Source organism: Natrix helvetica, assembly GCF_964273705.1.
Source record: "Natrix helvetica genome assembly, chromosome: Z".
Classification (NCBI taxonomy): Eukaryota; Metazoa; Chordata; class Lepidosauria; order Squamata; family Natricidae; genus Natrix; species Natrix helvetica.
The window spans coordinates 64,596,793-64,619,025 of NC_138554.1; the positions used below are offsets into that span (position 1 = coordinate 64,596,793).

The 22,233-nt window shown below is 46.2% G+C and overlaps 1 protein-coding gene across 3 annotated transcripts in view; it reads left to right on the plus strand.

The window, feature by feature from the left end:
- The window catches only part of TNS3 (tensin 3), a 169,481-nt gene that overhangs the window by 139,106 nt on the left and 8,142 nt on the right, over nt 1–22,233 (plus strand). For all 3 annotated transcript variants that reach the window (XM_081971417.1, XM_081971418.1, XM_081971419.1), the window contains 4 exons: nt 3,040–3,644; nt 3,953–4,039; nt 5,197–5,328; nt 17,633–17,728. In XM_081971417.1, the coding sequence (XP_081827543.1) occupies nt 3,040–3,644; nt 3,953–4,039; nt 5,197–5,328; nt 17,633–17,728 (920 nt within the window). The remainder of the gene's footprint in view (nt 1–3,039; nt 3,645–3,952; nt 4,040–5,196; nt 5,329–17,632; nt 17,729–22,233) is intronic.

Here is a 22,233-nt window from a genome sequence, read left to right on the forward strand (position 1 = left end):
TTTTTCACAAAAATGGCCCCGTTATTTTCAAACAAAAGGCATGAATAGCCTGGGGAGGAGGGGGGCTTGCAGAGTGCTGGGGTGGGAAACAAGCCAAAAATTGGCCTGTTTTTCATGAAAACGGGGCCGCTTTTTGTAAAAGAAATGCATGCATATCCTTATGGAGGCTTATAGAGTGCTGCTGGGGGCTGGGGAGCAAAAAATGGTTGTTTTTCATGAAAATAAGGCTATGCACGGCCATTTTGGTGAAGGGGGCGAGGCTTCGGAAGGCAAAAAATGCTGTATTCGATGTTTGATGCACCCAGATTTTCAGCCTCTTTTTTGAGGAAAAAAGGTGTGTCTTATACTCCGAAAAATATGGTAAATATGAAGCAGCTGCATTTTGTCCTGTACTTCACAAACAAAATAATTGTTCATTAGCATTAATACCGGGAAAACAATTTATTGCTATTCAGTTTTCTTTCAGTGATGTCAAAATAGCATATATCTCCAAAGTATTGGATATATCAAATGAAAATAGGATTGGCCTTATTCTGAATTATAATTGAATTGAATGAATTGAATGAATAAGTAATTTTAGAGTAGAGAAAAAAACCAGAAGCTGTTTTGAGAACTCTTCCAAGGGGGAAATATCCATATAACTATCATTTTCTTTGATTAACAAATGCATATGAGAGTTTCCAGGGCAAATCTTTGCTAATCTTGCATATCATTTTATTCTACCTGATTATGATTAAACATAGAACTTTCTCTATAATGGAAAGTTTGGATTTACACTGCATTTTTCAACATATACCCTGTTTTCCTGAAAGTAAGCCCTCCCCAGATAAAAAGCCCGATTGGGCTTTTGAGTGTATGCATGAAAATAAGCCCTCCCCGAAAATATTGCAACACAGCAGCAGCCATGAGGTGACCACGCTCGCTGCCTCCTGCACCTCAGAAATAATAAGACCTCCCCAAAAATAAGGCCAAGTGCTTATTTCAGGGGTCAAAAGAAAATAAGACTCCTATTTTTGGGAAAACATGGTAGCTAAACTTATTAAATATGCTGCAAATTGCATTTCACAGAGGGATGCATTATGTGCATAAACTAAGCAGATGTATTTAGATTGAAATTGTCATCTGAATTAATGCAGGACTACATATTGATTTTTAAAAACTTATATTTATTGTGAATTATATCTGAAGTAAAAGACAAATCTACAGAAAAAAGAAGTAAAATGAAAGATTAAAAGAAAACTAAAATTATAAAATGTGACTTCTGACCTCTTCTACAGATAATTATAATAGTATAATCCAGTGATGGCGACCCTTTACGATGTGCCAAAATTCTGCGTGCTTGTGCGCTACTGCGTGCTGTGTGCCCCACATCCACAATGCAATGTGCCCCGTTCACCTGTGCATGTGCACATGACCTGCTCCCCCCCATGCATGTGTGCATATAGAAAGCCTCCGGAGCCTGGGGAGGGCGAAAAACAGGCCCAATGGGCCAACCGTAAGTTCAGAAATGATCAGTTTCTGGCTTCTGGGTGGCTGAGGGAGGCCGTTTTCACCCTCCCCAGGCTTCAAGAAAGCCTCCGGAGCCTGGGGAGGGTAAAAAAAACAAGCCAAGTGGGCCAACTGGAAGTTCATTTCCGAACTTCTGGTTGGCCCATTTTTCACCCTCCCCAGGCTCCGGAGGCTTTCCTGAAGCCTGCGGAGGGCAAAAACGGCCTCTCCTGGCCATCTGGAAGCCAGAAACAGATTTTTCCCAAACTTCCAATTGGCCCATTGTTCCGTTTTCTGCCCTCCCCAGGCTCCGGAGGCTTTCCTGAAGCTTGGGAAGGGCGAAAACAGCCTCCCTGATCCTCCGGAAGGCCAAAAATCAGCTGGCTGGTGCTTGCATGTGCACTGGTGCTGACGGCTTGTGTGCTGGCAAATATGGCTCCATGTGCCACCTGCGGCATGCATGCCATAGGTTGACCATCATAGGTATAATCATTTCTTTCCTTTTTTTTCTTTTTACAACTCTTTAATCCCTTTGTTTTGGGGTGGAGTCAGGGCGACTGAGTGAAACTGCGTGTTTACTAGCTGGATGCCCTTCCTAATACTTATGTGAAGTTTGTAGCAGATATTTTCTCTTTGCGTTCTGATAGAGAAACATCTGCCACTGCCTTCTGAGTGGGAGACAAGTGTCTCCACCTCTAGATCACTGTTCCACTCAAACTCTCACAACTGATACTATACAAATTCCTTCAACCCTTTATTTGATCTATAGTTATTTTAATCCTCAAACCTATGACTCATCCTATCATTTTTTTTCCTTTTAGCAAAGAGTCAGTCATAAGGTTCCCAGTCTTTCAAAAACATTTTTTGTAATTTTTCTCTCTGATGAAATAAGTCAGTTTTCCTATCAGGAAATTCTAACCATTTCACAGTCCATTCCTCCATTAGGGATTTCATTATTTTTTAATTGGTGAGCAAAAGCCCTAATAAAGAGTATTTTGGTTTCTTCATAATATTTATCTTCAAATCCTTTTGTATCCTATCAATTTTTATCCATACTTTCTTAGTTTTCTCACAAATCTACAATGCATGATAAAATATCACTTCATAGTTTTCATATTTTGAACATTGGTTTGAAATAATTTTGCACATATGTGATAATTTCTCCAGTGTCATATATCAGCATTACATTATTTTATAAAAGTTTTTCTTGGGTTATGACACAGTGCCAGTTTAAAACTAGTTACCGATATTATCTTACTAGTGTCCAGCTGTACATTATATCCAAAACTAGTAGCTTGTTTGCCATTCAATATTTAATTTGTTCTCCTGTTTCAAACTTAAATGTTATACATTTTGTTATATTTTCCTCATTTGTACATAATTCAGTTCCAATTATCTTTTTATCTATATTAAACTTTCCTGTTAATTGAGTACAACCACTGAAATCTGTGTATTTCTGCAGTTGATTGTTATTTTGACTTCATCTTAAATTCTGCATGTTGAAATATTTATAATAGACAGGATGTAACCTTTTTTTCCTTTTCTATACAGTTCAACAGACGGACATATTTGGCGTCCAAACAATTTTCAGCCTTCCTTGATGCCTCAATTTCCAGAAATGAGTAACATCAATGTAGGAAGTTACCTCATGTCTCCAGATCTTTCTGCTCCTGAGCAAAATGATTTATACTTCCAGACAAAAGGACTTCAGCCTGGGACATTTAACAATCTAGCAAATATAACAGCTGTGCCACAACAGGACCTTACAGCTTGTGATAGCATACAAACTTTTCAGAATTATGATGAGACTGTTGCTAACAGTAACCAGTTAGTGGAAGAAAAAAACCTTTCTTTTATGGCAAATGCTCATGGGTCTCCCAAAGTAATGAAATCTATGGTGGACGGTAGTTTTTTGCCACAAGCCTGCCTTGTATCATCTTCTGGATATACTAATCAGCAAATCCAGGGATTGCAAATGTATCCACAAACCCCTTTTCCTGAGAAAAAAAGCATTTCTGAGGCAGAACGTTCTTTTGGCTGTGCCTCGCCTTCTTCAAGTGGTTTCTCCAGTCCACATAGTGGAAGCACTATCAGCATTCCATTTCCAAATGTTCTTCCAGATTTCTCTAAAGTTGGAAACACACCACCAGTGATCGGTATGCATTCCAGAAGGGTAACAGCTCTTCTCACTGTTTAGTATAATTGTTTCTCGATGTACAAATCAACTAATGCAAAATGCATAGTCATTAAACCTTTCATACTTAAATTGAATGTGTAACTATTCATGTAGGGTCTCTTTCTAGTGTATTTCAAATGCTTCCTGACACACTTGCATTATGAAATGGGAAATAGTGATGATTAACATACTTCTGAATAGTGTTATCTTATAAAAATTGTCAACTTTATGCTGTGATAGTATGGTATGCTTTTTAAAATCATATTTATTTTTCTTTTTATATCACAGAAAATATGGGTGATCAACATGTAACTGTAAACTTTGTCCAAGATACTTCCAAATTTTGGTATAAACCGGAGATTTCCAGAGAACAAGGTATGTTCTTTAAATATCTTGCACAGCATAAAGGTAGCTTCTTTGGATTTGGTGATGAATATTTATCACTCGCTGTTCCCTTTCAGCTTTACTCTAATTTGTGTTTATGTTTTGCTAGATATTATTCTCCCTTCCAAAACCCCAACATCTTAAATTTAAGCTGTTTATTAAAAGGGAATCCATGTCAGTTACTTGTATTTGCAGTCATTCCCAATAAACTTTTAAAAAAAAGCATGTGTTGATATTTAGGCATTATGTAACTATTCTGCTAAAACAGTCTCTCTCACCAATCACAATCTGGTATTTTAGAATCCATTGAATTAGAATCTATTTATTTACAGTGTCTCTCACAGCTTTAATTATAGCCAAACATAAGCAGTTTCTAGTAATGTTAAATATATTTTTAATAAACTTAGTTGGAACTATACATTAGATAGATGATAGACAGAAAGGAAATTAAAGTAATCCCCATTGCACTTTTAGTCCCATTTTTCCTCACAACTCTGAAATAAGCTATGCTGACAGAAAATAACCAACTCAGCTATCCATGTTTAATTGAAATCTGCTTCCTTTCAGTTTTCACGGGGCAATAATCTTGCTCTTTTCTGCATACTAAACGTACCCACTTACTTTAAACAATACTTGTAGGACATAATTTCCAGAACTTCCAATTTCACTACACATAGTCCACATATATTGGGAACTGCCCAGGGGTAGGATTCTACCAGTTCGGGCTGGTTCGGGTGAACAGGTTGCTCTGAAGATCGGCTGTGAGTGAATTGGTTCACTCCGACCTTCAGGTGTGTCTGCCCCCGTGTATACTCACCTATACTTCTATGTTTTTTAGCCCAGCTGATAGGCATGACAGAGCGGATTGCCGTGCCTCAGCTGTTTTCCTGTGGACTGCACACACATGCTCAGTGCACGTGAGGCATGTCAATCCACATTTTCCTGTGGATTGTGCGAAGCGCGCGCTCAGCCAACCGGTTGCAATGTTAGTGATTTTGTCAATGCTGAAGGTGTTCAAGTGGTGCTCAGATGTTTTGAAATTGCACCCAGGGCTTCTATTACTATTGGTGTAATCTATTTTTTAATCCAAGTTTTTTTAAAGAAATAAATAAAAGTCCTCTTCTAATATCTTACTTTTTGTCATGCAGCTATTGCTGTCCTCAAGGACAAGGAAGCTGGGTCATTCATTGTTCGTGACAGTCATTCCTTCAGAGGTGCCTATGGTTTGGCCATGAAGGTTGCTATACCTCCTCCTTCAATATTACAGTTAAACAAAAAAGGTAATTCCTGTCATCAAAGAGATTGGACAAATTTATCCTTAAATTTTTAAAACTGTGTGAATAATAAATCAGATCCTAGTTCATATTAATGCGGAACCATTGAAGATTCTAAATGGCTTATTATATATAAGTGTGTGTGTTTGTGTGTGTGCATGGTGCATTAATAAGGCCCTAGTTTCTTTGGTTCCACATAAAAACAAAACATTTTTATAGATATGCATATATGTATCTTCATGTCAGTTTTTGACTCCAAATCTGGACAAGTCCAGACTGGAAAAGTTCTAGTTTTCTTGGCAAGTTTTTCCCCCAGAAGTTATATGCCATTGCCTGTTTTCCTGTACACCGCTTGGAGAGTCCAAGCAATGGGTTAATTCAGTCTGCTTGCCCTTAGGATTGAGGAACTATTTTTCCTTTAGCCACACCTCCTCCTGGTGTGATCAATCCCCCAGAATTCTTCCTCAGTCAGCCCGTTTGGACGTAATTAGCTAGAGCTCTGAGCTGAATTAATCCTTTTTTGGCTTGGACTCTCTATTTGCGTTTTATTTCTATTTCCTAACATTTCCCCAACTTCGTGAGACGTTTCTATCCTCATCGCTGCGCTTTTCTCCAGCAGAATTTACATTTGAAGGCCAGGAGGTAAGCTGGAAGGTGGTGGGGGGTGCCCCTCAGCCGATCCTTATGGGACGGCTTCGGAGGCCTGCCGCTTGTCGTTTTAAACGGCGCGGCTGCAGCGGTGAGGTTCCTACGTCCCCAGGCCCCTCGTTTGTTGTTTTAGACGAAGTTTTTTCGTTCCCCGGCCTGCTAGAGGACCTCTGCCGCAGGGAGGAGTGGGTGATCGCCGCCATTCGAGGCGCGTTCGCTCCTCGCTCTCCCTTAGCCCCACGCTGTTGCGGCGGCCAATTTAGGCGTGAAAAAAAGCGCGCCCAGCCATGGCCGCCATTTTGCATCAGCCTCGTTATCAGGAGACCGCTGGAGGTGGCAGGGCCTAGCAAGGGTTTCTCAGGCTGGGATCGCCACCTTCGTCTTTTGCCTATTTTTGCGAGCGGTGCTGGTTCCTGGGCCATACCAACGGTCATTATACCGGCTCAGGGAGGAGGCCTAAGTAAGCGCAGGCCAAGCCTTTTTCTAGTTATTCTCCTCCCTGCTTCTCCTGCGGAGCCTTGCGCCTCGGTGCAGGCCCCAATCCTACCCCTGGGCCTCTGACTGGTATTAAGCATGGGATGTTTTCATACGTATTGACTCAGTTACTGTGCATATGGCAATTTTGACAAATCTTTTTGTTTTGTTCCCCTTGCAGCAACCAGTCTCTCTCTCTAACTTCTGCCTTGTCATAGCCTTGCTCCATCTTGTGTGGTCATTGACTATGGACCTGCCCAGTCCCCCTGATTCCCAGGATACTAGGCCGAGCCTCTCTCAGGCCCCTAGCAAGGGTTCCTCCTCATCGGGGAGTGGGGGTGCGGGCAAGAGTGGTGGGGGTAGCTCTGGGAAACAGCGTTCCAGAACCCCTTCTGTGGCTGAGGCCAAGGATGCTGAAAGGCGCCAGCGGGCCCTTGACAAGCAGTTTGAGAAGGCCAGACGCCAGGCAGACAGGGAGCAGTCCCTCTCAGGAATCCCTCCCTCCCGGGAAGAGCTCCAGATGGTCCTCGCCGAGGAGGTGGAGTCCCAGGACCTATCCCCAAATAGGTCATTTGCAGAGCCGGCTTCCCCGGCACCCTCTTGGGCCTGTGAGCAGGCCCCTCCCCCTGGGGATGCTAGCATAGATGACATGCAGGGTGAGGCTTCACCCCCCCTAGAGGAGGGCTTGGATCCTGATTCTGACTCTGAGGAGTTATCTCCCCGCATGCAGGAACTAATGGCCCGTGCCATTGCCAAGGGCATCACGGAGGCCATGAAATTTAAGAGTCCCACTGCAGTGGCCCCTAGGGGTCCCAAACCCGATCAGGCAGCTCCCCCTCCAAGCAAGCGTGCTCGCCATCCTTCCCTGGAATCCTCGGTGGTCAGCGAGGCCTCTGCCATTGAGGACCCTGACCCGGAGGTGCTAGGTCTCTTGGACGACGAGGACCTTCCCCCTGAAGCGCCCGCCTTTGCGGGTCTGTTCAAGCCCAGCCTTTTCAAATCTGTCCTTCATAAGGTCAAGGCTGCCACCAGGGTGGGGATCAAGCCCAAACCGGCCGTGCCGGCGGCGGATGCCACTCCGGCTAATCCCAATGCGGTCATGTTTGATGTCCCAGCACCCCAACAAGAGCTGGTTCCGGTCCCGGGGCTGTTCCTCGACCTAATCCAGCGCCAGTGGGCTCAACCAGCCACGCAGTCCTCTCCCAGTGGGGTAGATAGGAAGCTTTATACTATGGAGGCAGTGCTGGAGGACCTTCTGGCCCTTCCCACTGTCGACCCGCCCATCGCTGCACTCACCTCCAACTCCTCCCTACCGGCCAACCTTCTGGAAGGCCTTAAGGCGGAGGACAAGAAGGCGGAAAAGGCGTGCCACAAGACCCACCTGGCGGCTGCCTAGGCCATCAGGGCCTCTTCATCCGCCTCCTTTTTTAATAGGGCTTCTGTGATCTGGCTGCGCGAGCTCCTAACCAAGCTCCCGGCGGGAGACGTCCGCCTCCACCAGGACGTGTCTAAAATAATCGCGGCCTCCCAATATGCCGCTGACGCATCCCTTAATACCACTAAATTCGCCTCCAGGGCACTCGGCTCTAATATCACTTCTCGCCGGCTAATCTGGCTCCGACATTGGCAAGCGGACCAGAAAAACAAGTGGAAACTGGCTTCCGCCCCCTTTAAGGGGTCCAAACTATTTGGCGAGTCCCTGGATCCTCTCCTCATCAAGTCCAAGGACAAGAGGAAGATCCTCCCTTCTCTAAACAAGAAGCAGGAACGTAAGACCGCTCCCTATTCTAGGAGGCAGTCCTTTCGTGCCTCCGAGCCTTCCACCTCTGCCTCTTCCTTCTCTCCCGCCAATAGGTCCTTCGGTCAGCAGGGCGACAGGTCCCAGGACAGGGCGCCCTTTCGGGACAGAGGCAGGCAGCAGTTCGGCTTCTGCAAGTATAACCGCGGTGGGGCCTCCAACAGGCCGTTCCGTAAGTCAAAGTGACTGCCCGGGCTCGGCGCCCATCGGGGGTCGCCTCCAGCTGTTTGCCTCCCATTGGGCCCAGACAACCGAGGACGCTTGGGTTCTGCAGATAGTCAGGGAAGGCCTCTCCCTGGAGTTCCTGTCCCTCCCCCCCCCGGACCTTCATCCGGTGCCCAGTCCCATCCTGCCCCCAAAAGAGGGAGCGTATGGACCAGGAAGTCAGACATCTCCTAGACATCAGGGCCGTGGAACCAGTTCCCCAGGGCGAAGAGGGGAGGGGGTTTTACTCCATCCTCTTCCTGGTGCCAAAGAACTCAGGGGGGTGGAGAGCCATCTTGGACCTCAAAAACCTCAACAGGCACATCGCCTACTGGAGGTTCAAGATGCAGTCACTGCAGACCATTCTGGCGGGGATTCGACAGGGAGATCTACTCACATCTATAGATCTCAAAGAGGCATACCTCCACATTCCCATCCGTCCTCAGCACAGAAAGTTCCTGCGCTTCTATTATGCAGGTCGCCACTTCCAGTACAAAGCTCTCCCATTCGGCCTCTCGTCCGCTCCTCGGACGTTTACCAAAGTGCTGGCGGTAGTGGTGGCCCAGCTAAGACGCAGGCCCATAAGGCTCCAGTGCTACCTGGACGACATCCTTATCCAGTCGTCGTCCAGGCAGCAGCCATTGCGGGATCTCCAAATCACTATGAGATCCCTCAAAAATCACGGCTTCACTCTAAACCTAGAGAAGAGCCATCTCACTCCAACAAACAGACTTGTACACCTGGGGGCGGTGATAGATACCAACTTGTGCAGGGTTTTCCTCTCCCAAGACAGGTTGGCCGGTCTAAGGTCCATGACCCACAAGGTGATGAGCTTGAGGCAGGCTCCAGTGGTCCTTCTGTCGCAGCTGCTGGGAAAAATGATCTCCTGCATTTCCATCGTGCCGTGGGCCCGCCTGCATTCCAGGGCGCTTCAGTGGCTGCTGCTGCCGCACCAGAGGGCATCCAGGAGCAACTCTCCCAGGCCGATTCGAGTTACGCCGGAAGTGAAGAGGTCTCTCCGCTGGTGGGTGTCTCCGGCCATCCTCAAGGGCCACCTATTCAAGGAGCCCGAGAGGTTAATCATCACCACAGACGCCAGCCTCTCCGGCTGGGGAGCCCACATGGGTTCCCTGGTTGTCCAGGGCAAGTGGTCCCAAGTGGAAACCAGCTACAGCATCAACCTGCTGGAACTGAGAGCTGCTCGCCTGGCCCTGCGCCATTTCAGCCGGTCCATTCATCGTCAACATGTACTTCTGATGACGGACAATGTGGCCACCAAGGCCCACATCAACCGCCAGGGCGGCACCAGATCCAGAGCACTGATGAGAGAGGCGGAGTCCCTGGGCCGCTGGGCGGAGCGCCATCTGGGATCTCTCCGCTCCGATCACATCTCCGGAGTGGACAACACACAGGCAGACTGGTTGAGCAGGACAACCATAGATCCTGCGGAGTGGAAACTGGACCCTCGCCTGTTCCACCAGATGTCCGACAGATTCGGAAATCCGACCGTAGACCTGTTTGCGTCCAGGGGCAACAAGCAGCTCGACCGCTTCTACTCCCGGTTCTTCACCCCGGGGGCGGAGGGGACAGATGCACTGCGTTGCAAGTGGCCCCGCGAGCTACTGTATGCCTTCCCTCCCCTGCCTCTCCTTCCTCAATTCATTTCCAAAGTCATCGCAGAGGGAGCGGAAGTCCTCCTCGTGGCCCCGCACTGGCCCCGCAGGTCGTGGTTCGCCGACCTTGTCCACCTGTCGGTGTCTCCTCCGTGGCGCATTCCTCCGGACCAGATCTCCCTCAGCCAGGGGGCCGTGGTTCTTCCAGAGCCCCAGTGGCTCCAGTTGGCCGTCTGGCACTTGAGGGGGACCAACTGAAAGGCCAAGGCCTGTCAGAGGAGGTAGTGAACACCATTCAGGCGGCGAGACGCCCTTCAACCACCAGGATTTATGATGCGTCCTGGGCCGCCTTCGCAAAGTGGTGTGAGGAGCTGCTCATCGAGCCGACGACCGCGCCTGTTTCCAGAGTCCTTGACTTTCTTCAAGCGGGACTCAACAAGGGCCTGGCCCCGAACACCCTTCGACGCCAAGTGGCGGCCTTGTCCACCGTCTGGTCGGGCGACCATCTTTTGCCTCTCAGCAAAATCCCGAAGGTGCGCCTCTTCCTCAAGGGCGCCTCTAACCTTCGCCCTCCCACCGTTCATCGCTACCCCACTTGGCAGCTGTCCGTGGTCCTGCGGGCCCTCTCTGGCCCCCCATTCGAACCTCTACGCACTACTTCTCTTCGATTCCTGACGCTGAAGACGGCCTTCTTGATTGCCACCACGTCAGCTCGCCGGATTTCGGAACTGGCGGCTCTTTCTGTTCGCCAGGACCTGTGCGTCATCCACCCTGACAGGGTCATTTTGAGACTGGCCCCGACCTTTACCCCCAAAGTAAACTCATGGTTCCATAGAGCGCAAGACATTGTGTTGCCAAATTTTTGTCCTCATCCGTCGCATCCCAGAGAGCGCTCCTGGCACAATCTTGATGTCAGGCGGGCCCTGAAGGTTTACATTGCTCGTACTGCGGAGTTCAGGAAGTCAGAGGCTCTTTTCCTCTCCTTCCAGCCTGGTTCCCTAGGGAAGAAGGTCTCTTCCTCCACGATTGGCAGGTGGCTTCGTGCCTGCATTGCAACAGCCTACGAAAGTCAATCCAAAGCCGTTCCGCGCGGCATCACCGCACACTCCACACGAAGTGCTGCTACCTCCGCGGCCTGGGCCACCCAGGCCTCGATCCTGGACATCTGCAGGGCCGCTACGTGGTCCTCTCCTTCTCCTTTTGTGCGACACTATAAATTGGACATTTTCGCCTCGGCTGAGGCGTCCTTCGGCAGGCGTGTGCTCCAGGCGGTTGTGTCAGAGACCGAATCCCGGGAGCCTCCCACATACATCCCTGCGGCCAATTCGCTCACACAGGGAGGGACTTCTCCTGGTGCCGTCCACTAGGCAATGCCAACGGGCGACACCAAGGAGTAGGGCCTTCTCTGTGATGGGCCCAACCCTCTGGAATGACCTCCCCCCCGACATTAGAACCACTTCTGACCTCCGCTCCTTCCGGCAAAAATTGAAGACTCACCTGTTCCGATTAGCAGGCCTGGCATAATTACAACTGTCCCTCCTGGCAAATGTATTATTATCTGGTTATTTTAGGGTTTTTTAATCTGTTGTGTCTGTTTTAGGGATTTTAAAAAAATTATATTTATTCAGCTTTGTACAGTTCTTTTAATTGCATTTTAACCTCCTCCAAACTGTACATATTTAATTTTTTATTGTATTTTTGTGATATTCTCTATGGACTGTACACCGCCCCGAGTCCCTTCTGGGAGAGGGGGCGGTCTAGAAGCACAAATAAATTGAAATTGAATTGAATTCTTCTGCCCACCCAGATGGACAATAACTTGGGTATGTCCCATTGCTTGGACTCTCCAAGCGGTGTACAGGAAAATGACCATTGGCTTACCTGAAGGGTCCTTTTCTGTACACCGCGGGAGAATCCAACCCACCCTGGCTCTCAAGGCCGGGATTCGGGTTCTTTGTGTCAACAGTACATCATCTTGGACGCTTCGCTCCGTCCGCACGAACTGACTCTTTCTAAGAATTCTGGGGGATTGATCACACCAGGAGGAGGTGTGGCTAAAGGAAAAATAGTTCCTCAGTCCTAAGGGCAAGCAGACTGAATTAACCCATTGCTTGGACTCTCCCGCGGTGTACAGAAAAGGACCCTTCAGGTAAGCCAATGGTCATTTTCTAGGACTGAGAGAATGAGTGCCAAAGTTTACTCTGCTGGGTTCATGTCTAAGGCAAAACTAGAATTCACCATCTACCTATTTCTAGCCTTATGCCTTAATCACTACGCTAAGGGAGCTCTCTTAATACTTATGGATTTGGCATTAAATAATGAATTGACAAAAGAGAAGGGTCATTAGGCAATATGGATGTCAAAGCAGTTTAGTTAAAAAATAGCAAAAACACTTAGTTGATCATACTGTATGAAGGTCAGTTTCTTACTTGGAAAATGTGTATGTAAATTTGGAAAATGTGCAAAGTGTACTTTCCAGTTATGTAGCTGAAGTATCCAGGGCACTTAAAACCTGCACCAGACTAAACATACTACATTTGGATCCAGTTACAGAGTTCATTGGATGATGTATTGGAGATGAAGAACTTCTAATGAAAATATTAAGAGAAAAAAAGATTTTTGGATTGATTATGTGACAAACAGATCAAGGAAGATTTCTTCCTTGGAAAGTAGGATTTGGTTCTAAAATAAAATAGTTGTACTAAGGAATCATAGGTAAAGTTGTAAGATATTGAGAGAACTTGGGATAATTTGGATTTTGGAGTAAAATAAATGTGCAGTTATTTCAAGGAAAACAGGCAATATTTAATATTCATGTAACCCAAGACTGGGCATATAATGCTTGAACTTGAGGATAGTTACTTGTTTTTCAAATAAATGCTTCAAATTTATTATCAATATAAGATGAGCAGAGCATAGGAGCCATACTGGCACAGTGATTGGAATGTAGTATTGCAGGCTAACTCTATCCATAACCAGGACTTCGATTCTGACGGCTTTAAAGTTGACTCAGCCTTCCAATCTTCTGAGGTTGGTAAAATGAGGACTCAGATTGTTGGGGACACTATGCTGACTCTGTAAAAGACTTAGATAAGTCTGTAAAGCACTATGGAGTCCACAATCTATTTAAACATCCCACTATAGGTACCCACAGGCAGTGGGTCTGCTTTATAAGTCTAAGTGCTATTGCTATTGTTATAGGCAAGATAAAGAGCCACGGTCCAGTCACTGTAAAGAAGTTCATGTCCTTGAAGTACAACAAATCATTTAACAATTGTTAAAATTACAACAGACTTCCTCAAAAGCTACATATGATCCTATTTCAAAGTTATGAAAGTAATTATTCCCGAAGTCATTCGCCCTTATGATCAACTACAGGGTACCCACAATCTATTTCAACACCCCACTATGGGTACCCACAGGCAGTGGGCCTGCTTTGCTGACACAGGAGAGTTCCACACACTCATATCCACCCCTGGGTCACTGTTTGCTCACTTAGTGCAGGAAGTCAGAGTAGGGAATAATAATAATAATAATAAATTTGGATTTATTAGCCGCTCCCTTTCCAAGTAGGACTCGGGGCGGCGTACAATGGAGCATAAAACATAAAAAATATATAACAACACCAAACGTACATACATACACAACATACCTACATACATACACGGAGGAGGAAACAAATTACATCAATAGACAGTTAAAAATCAACTTTAAAATACCCCAATTGTAAAAACCCAATAAAAAAATATTTAAGGACAATTTAAAAACAGTTTGGAGGAATGGGAAAATTACGATTGCGATTGAGCCAGGCCGGATAATTGAAAGAGGTGGGTCTTCAGCTGTACACGGAAGGAGCGGAGATCGGAAGTAATCCTGATGTCACGGGGGAGGTCATTCCACAGGGCTGGGCCCATCACAGAGAAGGCTCTGCTCCTGGGTGTCGCCCCCCGACACTGTTTGGCGGACGGCACCCGGAGAAGTCCCTCTCTGTGTGCGCGAATTGGTCGTAGGGATGTGTGGGGCAGGATGCGATCCTGCATATAACTAGGCCCTGTGCCATGGAGCGCTTTAAAGATCATAATCAAAACCTTGAAACGCACTCGGTAGACCACAGGCAGCCAGTGCAGCTCGCGCAGGAGAGGTGTTACAGGGGAGTATCTAGTCCTCCCCATAATCACCCGCGCGGCCGCGTTCTGGACCAACTGTAGTCTCCGAGTGCATCTCAAGGGAAGCCCCATGTAGAGAGCATTGCAGTAATCCAGGCGAGACGTCACTAGCGCATGGGTGACTGTGCGTAGGGCATCCCGGTCCAATAAGGGGCGCAATTGGCGCATCAGGCGAACCTGATGGAACGCCCCCCTTGCCACGGCTGTTACATGGTTATCCATGGACAGCCGGGCATCCAGGAGGACGCCCAAATTGCGCACCTGTTCCATGGGGGCTAGTTGGACGCCCCCGATGGCCAGAGATGGAAGCACCTGGTTGAACCGGGAGGCCGGAAGCCACAGCCACTCCGTCTTGGAAGGGTTGAGTTTTAGTCGGTTGCCATCCATCCAGACCCGTACGGCCTCCAGACACCGGGACATCATTTCGACGGCCTCATTGGGGTGGTTCGGAGTGGAAATGTATAGCTGAGTATCATCAGCATACAGATGATATCCCACTCCAAAACCACGGATGATCTCGCCCAGCGGTTTCATATATGTGTTGAACAGGAGAGGCGAGAGCACCGATCCCTGTGGCACTCCACATGTGAGTGGCCTCCGGGTCGAACTCTGCTCCCCTGTCAACACACGTTGCGTCCGACCAGAGAGGTAGGAGCCAAACCACCGTAAAACGGTGCCCCTGACTCCCAGCCCCTCTAGCCGGTGCAACAGGATACCATGGTCGATGGTATCAAACGCCGCCGAGAGATCTAATAGGACCAGGATAGAGGAACAACCCCTATCTCTGGCCCTCCAGAGATCATCAACCAATGCGACCAAGGCCGTCTCCGTGCTGTGCCCGGGTCGGAAGCCGGACTGGCGCGGGTCTAGATAATCATTTTCCTCCAGGTGACGTGGGAACTGCTGTGCTACCACACTCTCTACAACCTTCGCTAAAAAAGGAAGGTTGGAGACTGGACGATAATTGACTAGGTCCGTTGGGTCCAGGGAAGGCTTCTTGAGCAGGGGCCTCACCACCGCCTCTTTCAAGGCGGCCGGTAGAGACCCCTCACCCAACGAGGCGTTCACCAGGCCCAGGAGCCAGTCGCGCGTAACCTCCCAGGATGCCAGTACAAGCCAGGAGGGACACGGGTCCAATAAACATGTGGTGGGTCGCAGACGTCCACGCAACCTGTCCAAATCCTCGATGGCAACCGAGTCAAACTCCTCCCAAAGTGGTCCCTCAAGACTCGCAACGGGCGTCTCTACTGAACCACTGAAAGGGGTCCATCCCATCCGGATTTGAGCGACTTTGTCCTGTAGATAATTCCCAAACTCCTCTGCTCTGCCCTGTAGTGGGGCTTCCCGTGGTCTCTCAAACAAGAGGGAACGGGTCACCCGAAACAGGGCGGCAGGGCGGTTATCTGCAGACGCAATAAGAGCGGCGCAATGTTGACGTTTGGCCGCTCTTAATGCCACAAGGTACGTCTTCAAATAGGCTCGTGCCTGTGCTCGGTCAAATTCGGAGCGGGAGGATCTCCAACGACTCTCTAGGCGTCTCTTGTGGCGTTTCATCACCCTTAGCTCCTCGGTAAACCAAGGTGCCAGGGTGGTTCGTCGCCGCAGGAGAGGCCGCAAAGGCGCCACCCGGTCTAGGGCCCCGGCAGTCGCACTATTCCATGCGACTACCAGGTCCTCCACTCGGGGGCGGGTCAGGTCCACAGGAGGTGGCCCAAGTTCCGTCTGGAACCTATCCGGTTCCATCAGGTGCTTGGGGCGGAACCATCTAATACCTTCCAGTTCCGCCTCCTCGCGGCGGGGGGTAGCACCAGGGAAGTCCAGCCGGAGAAGTGAGTGATCCGACCATGACAGGGGAATAGTGTCTAGATCCCCTATTCCCAGATCACTCGTCCACTGGCCAGAGACAAAAACAAGGTCCAGGGTGTGGCCTCCCTTGTGAGTAGGGCCCTGAATTAACTGGGTCAGGTCCATGGCTGTCATGGAAGCCATGAACTCCCGAACCCCCTCAGACGCTTCTCCCATCGACGGCAGATTAAAATCCCCCATCACTAAAAGTTTGGGGAAGGAGGGAAGACCAATCTATTGAGGATCTATTGAGGACCCAGATTTTTGGGGGCAATGTGCTGACTCTGTAAACTGCTTAGAGAAGGCTGTAAAGCACTATGAAGCGGTATATACTGTATTTTTCGGAGTATAAGACGCACCAAGGGTTTGAAGAGGCAAATAAAAAAAAAGTTTTTGCACTCTGCAAACCTCCCAAAAACGGCCTGTTTTTCGCATGAATAGCCATTAGGGGGCTTGCAGAGTGCACCTGGGGGGGGGGGTGCTCCCCCCCCAAAAGAGCAAAAAACTGCCCGTTTTTCTTCAAAAAAATTGCATGCGTGGCCTTTAGGAGGCTTATAGAATACTCCTGGGGGCTGGGGGGGGGGGCAAAATTGAGCAAAAAAAGGCCAATTTTTCACTGGTTTCTGCCTTCCCCAGCCTTCCCCAGCCTCCAGAAGCTCTCAGCTCTACACGCTCTTCATGGCCATTTTGGTCAAGGGGGCAGGATTTTGGGAGGCAAAAAAATGTTGTATTCAGTCTTATACTCTGAAAAATATGCTAAGTCTAACTGCTATTGCTGGTGAACCTAAGGCTAGAAATAGTGAAGAGGTAAAAAAAATCCTACTCGTTTTGTTTTAATCTCTAGACTTACTACATAGCAAACCAAAACAATATTTTTTCTCCTCCTAATGTGAACATTATTGGGAGACTGTTAATCCATTTCAGTTAGATTATTTTTCATTTTGAGATTGTGGATTGACCAATCCGAAGTTTTCTCATTGTTGTTTGGGTGGTAAAACAGTGCTTCTTAACAAATTTACGCATTGCTTATATAATGGGATCAGCAGAATGCCTCTGTAATTTGGTTATTTACAGAGGTATGCCAACAATGTTAATCATAACTTTCCTTCCCAGCATTTCCATCAGCCTTGTCCTTCTGGGTTACCTTATATCCCCCCCCCCCAACAAAGGGGGAGCTCTGAGCCAAGCTTTGATGGATGTTTTTAAACAAATTTTAGATATCAAAATAAATAAGCAGTCAATATTTCCAAACTTTACATTTTATTTCTGTTGAACTGCAAATATCTGAGCGATCACTAGATAGTAAGAAAATCAGAAAATGATAGCTCTTAGCTGCCTTTTATATGTTTTTTACATACCTAACTTTAACATTATGAATTCAGCCATTTTAAGCTATCATGAGTCATGATACAAATCTTTAGAAATTATGGTTATAATTCATTTTATTCTATCACTTGTGTAATATGAGTATGAAATTAACAATACATTTGAATTGTAAGGCCTGTATGTCATAAGTATACATTTGTTGTCCTTCTTTCATTTATCATCATTGTATGCTACAGTTGGAGATATTTCCAGTGAACTTGTGAGACATTTTCTGATTGAGTGTACCCACAAAGGAGTAAGATTGAAAGGATGTCCCAATGAGCCCTATTTTGGTAAGTAATCCTTATAAAACATGGCAAGTACTTTTCCATAAAATGAACAACACAACTATTCCCTAAAACAAGAACTATTGGCATTCTTTGTGGGTGAAGCTTACATATAATGTAGTAAAATTTTGCTACTTTTATATTATATTAAGTTTTAATTTACCTTTTATTTTAATTTCTGGGACATACAGATAATTTTATTTGCACCATGTGTTAAACAAATTTATATTATTTCATAATAAATGAATTATGACTTTTGAATACTTTGAAGGTTACGATTTTGTTTTATTCTTTATAGCTCTTTAAATATTATCTCTTTAATCTCTTTTATACTTTGTTCTTTTTCTGATATTTTGTCTCTTTTGTTCACATTATGTATTCACTTCCCATAATTGTTCCCTGGGAAGTTCCTATAGCCTTATAAAAGTAAAGTCCTACTGGAAGAAAAGAAAACACTTCCTAAAAAGGGAGTAAAATGTTATGATTTTTAGATGGTTTCTGTTTTGTTTAGTTTACTTCCTTTTTAAAAAAAACAAACATAAAGTATACAATATCAAATTTGTTCTATTCTTAATGTTTCAAAATATAGATATATAATTAAAAGTGTTCTGCTTTTAACAAACTAGATTTTTTTCTTTTGGGGTGGAGAAAGTAGTACATGCTTTGTCTGATGAAGGGATGATTTCAAATTTATTGGATATGCTCTTTCACCTCCAATACTCCAATTGCAGACTTATTTGGAATACTACATTATGTTTTTTCTGTTTGTTCTGTTAATGTGTCCTTTGTTATGGAGATAGAGGCACCATTTAATTACTTCCATTTATTCAATTAAATAAATTGAATGTGGCTAGAAGAGTCTTCGTGGCCATGTATATGATTCCTTAAAACAAAAAGTCCATACAAATCACATGAGGCTAAATTACTGAAAATATTAAAGTACTGCTGCGTACCATAAATTTTGGTGAGGATATTCTATAACTTGATTGTTTATTTATTATATTTTTTTCTACCCATCTCGCTATGGCTTACTGTGTGTGTGTGAGAATAAAAATGCAGGTTAAAACAAAAAGATGGGAAGGAGGGAGCAGAATGTACAGGGGAGGTAGGTTGAACCTGCTATTAGTCCATTAAGATACTCCCCAATTGGGGCTCCAAGCGGAGCCAGGTCTTCAGAGTAGTCAGGAGTGTGGTAACCAATCTTGCCTCACATGGTAAGATGTTCCAGAGGGACGAAGCCACAGCAGAGGAGCTCCACCAGTCAGAATTCCCTTACTGACAGAGTCCACATTATACTTGCTCTGCTAGGACAGCTGAAGCAGGCTCGCCCCATTGGGTGAAACTTTCTCAGGAAGCCTGGACCCATGCCATGTAGGGCTTTAAAGATAATAATCTTGAATTGCACCGAAAGGGAAACCGGCAGCCAGTGCAGCTCGCAAAACAGTAGAGTAGTGTGGGCTATTCTAGGGTCCCCAGAAACTGCCCATAGAGCTAGCACACTCTGCAGCATTTGTAGCTTTGGAATGCTTTTCAATGTGCCCCCCATGTAGAGTGCATTGCAGTAATTCAGACATGAGATGACCAGGGTTTGAATGATTGAATACAGGGACTGCTGATCTGGAGAATGCCACAACTAATATACAACTTAAAGTTGTGCAAAGATTTTCCTAGCTGCAACTTCCCCCCTGCTCTTTGTGCAGAAATCCTAAGTCCAGGACAATTGCCCAAATTGTGAACCGGGTCTGTCTGGGATACTGCAGAAAAGTACAATAGATGGTATGAGTTTTGACTGAACATTTCTGTAGCCAACATCCAATGATGGGTAACTCTCCAAATATACAAGTTGTCAGCGTTCCAATTATCATGCAGAATTAAATCAGAGTCCAAGGCAAAACTTTCCTTAAAGTTCCAATTTAATAAGTCAGACATGTTGGTACATCTGTGGAATCCCAATTCTGGAAGTTACCTAGGATTCCCACCAAATTGAAAGTTCATGATCTTGTCCCCCACACCCACTAATTCATCACATGGTCCAATCTTCTTCTTCCATGCTGTCATCTCCACCTCGCTGGTTCCGGTCAGGTGCCAAGGTGCGGAGACAAAGAATAACCTTGAGCTTCTAGAAAGGAATTTTTTATTTTGAAAACAACACATTCTACCCATTCTATCCCCCCCCCCACTTAATGAATATACATACTAAAAATGAAGCTAGAAGAGAGAGTGTGGCAGGCCAAAGATTCTTAAAGGAACCGCTGCAGGCCTGGCAGGCAGGCTCTCTTCAAAAGGGAAACCGTTTCTGGAAAAGAGAATTAAAATTAGAAGTTACCATACACAATTAACCACCTCTGCCTCCCCCAGGGGGACCCTTTGGCTTATCAGGGAACTTCTCATGGAATTGTTTCACTAATTTATCCGCTTTTAGATCCCAACTTTTCATCCACGTAGCTTCAGACAAAGGATACCCCTTCGAATGCACTAAATATTGTAAGTGACCTCTATGCAGCCTGGAATCTAAGATTTTTTTTCACCTCATAATGTGTTTTTCCTTCTACCACTACAGGAGGAGGGGGAGCTTGGGTGGATGGCCTTATGCTAGACCCCATTACTGGTTTCAACAAGTTACAATGGAATACCGGATAAATTTTCCCTAGAATTCTGGGTAGGCTGAGTCGAACTGTAACTGGGTTAATTATCTTTTCTATTGGGAAAGGATCTAGAAATTTTGGACCCAATTTCTTACTAGGCATCCTTAATCTTATGTATTTGGTAGATGCAAAAACTTTGTCCCCCCATCCGAAAGGGGGGTTGGTAGGAGCGATGTTTATCAACTTGCTTCTTGTAGGCTTCTGCCGCATCTGCTAGAGCCTTCTTCATATTTTCCCATCCCTTCTTTAGTGTGTCCATCCATTCATTCAGAGACATGGAGGAGGGAGGTTCTTTAGGCAGCTCAGGCATGGGAACGAATTCCATGCCACTGGTAATCTGGAAAGGAGTTAATCCGGTACTGCTGTGGACTGCATTGTTGGATGCCACTTCGGCGAAGGGTAGCAAGTCCGACCAGTTGTCTTGCTGATAGTCCACATAACACCCGATGTATTGTTCCACCATCGCATTGGCCCTCTCCGCTGCGCCATTTGTGCTGGGATAAAATGCTGAGCTGAGTCCCTGTGTGGATCCAATTGATCTGAGGAATTCTCTCCAGAACTTGGCGGTGAACTGAACTCCGCGGTCTGAAATGTCCCTTTTTGGCACCCCGTGCAGGCGATAAATGTGTTTCACAAACATCTTCGCTAATTTCTTTGCGGATGGCAGCCCTGAGCAAGCAATGAAATGTGCTTGCTTGGAAAAGAAATCAATAACTGTCCAGATTACTCTATTACCGCTGCTGTCTGGAAGCTCAATGATGAAGTCCATTGCGATCTCTTCCCATGGTTGGCTAGGATTGGCCACTCGTTGTAGTAGTCCAGGGAGCTTTCTTGGCCGGGTTTTCATCGTGGCGCAAGTAGCACAGCTTTTTACATAATCTTCCACCTCCGATTTCATTTTTGGCCACCAAAATTGACGCCTGGTGAGGTGGAGCGTTTTTAGGAATCCAAAGTGGCCTCCTAGTTTCGCATCATGACTCCGCTGTAGAACTTGCAGCCTCATCTCTGCAGGGACATACAGTTTGGACCCCTTTCAGGCTAAGCCATCATTCACCATTAGGATGTCCTTGTTGTTGTTTAACCACAGGTCTGTCCAAAGTGCCACTTTCAGTCGTCAGTTTATCTTGGCTTTGAGTGGTGACTTGAGCTGCCTTTTGGTGAGAGGGAGATATGATGGGGTGGATAACTTCTTCCTTCTTACTGTCATGTTGCGGTTTTCTTAACGGAGCATCTGCTAACAAGTTCTTTCCTGCGGGGATGTGTTTAATTTCGAATTTAAACCTTTGGAAGTATTGTGCCCAGCGAACTTGTTTGGGGGATAACCTCCGATGGGCTAGGAGAGCTTCAAGGTTTTTATGATCAGTCCAGACCTCGAACAGTATATCCTCCCCTTCTAGGAGATGTCTCCAGGTGAGCATGCTCCACCTGATCGCGAATGCCTCTTTTTCCCAAATGGTACACCTTCTTTCAATGGCGGTGAGTTTCTTGGAGATGTAACCACATGGCAAGACGTGGCCTTCTTTACTCTTTTGCAGGCTATTGCTACATCACTGGCATCTGTCTGGATTATGAATGGTTGCTCTGGGTCGGGGTGTTGCAATATGGGCTCTTGGGCAAAGAGCTGTTTTAATTTCTCAAAGGCTTTTTGACAGTCCATTGTCCACTTTAGTGGTTGGTTTGCTTTTGGCTTTGTTAGGGAAGGGCCCGTCTTTAATAGCTCAGTCAATGGTAGGGTAATTTCTGCAAAAATCAGAATGAACTGTATAAAAATTTGCAAATCCAAGGAAGTTCATGATCTTGTCCCCCACACCCACTAATCCATCACATGGTCCAATCTTCTTCTTCCACGCTGTTATCTCCACCTCG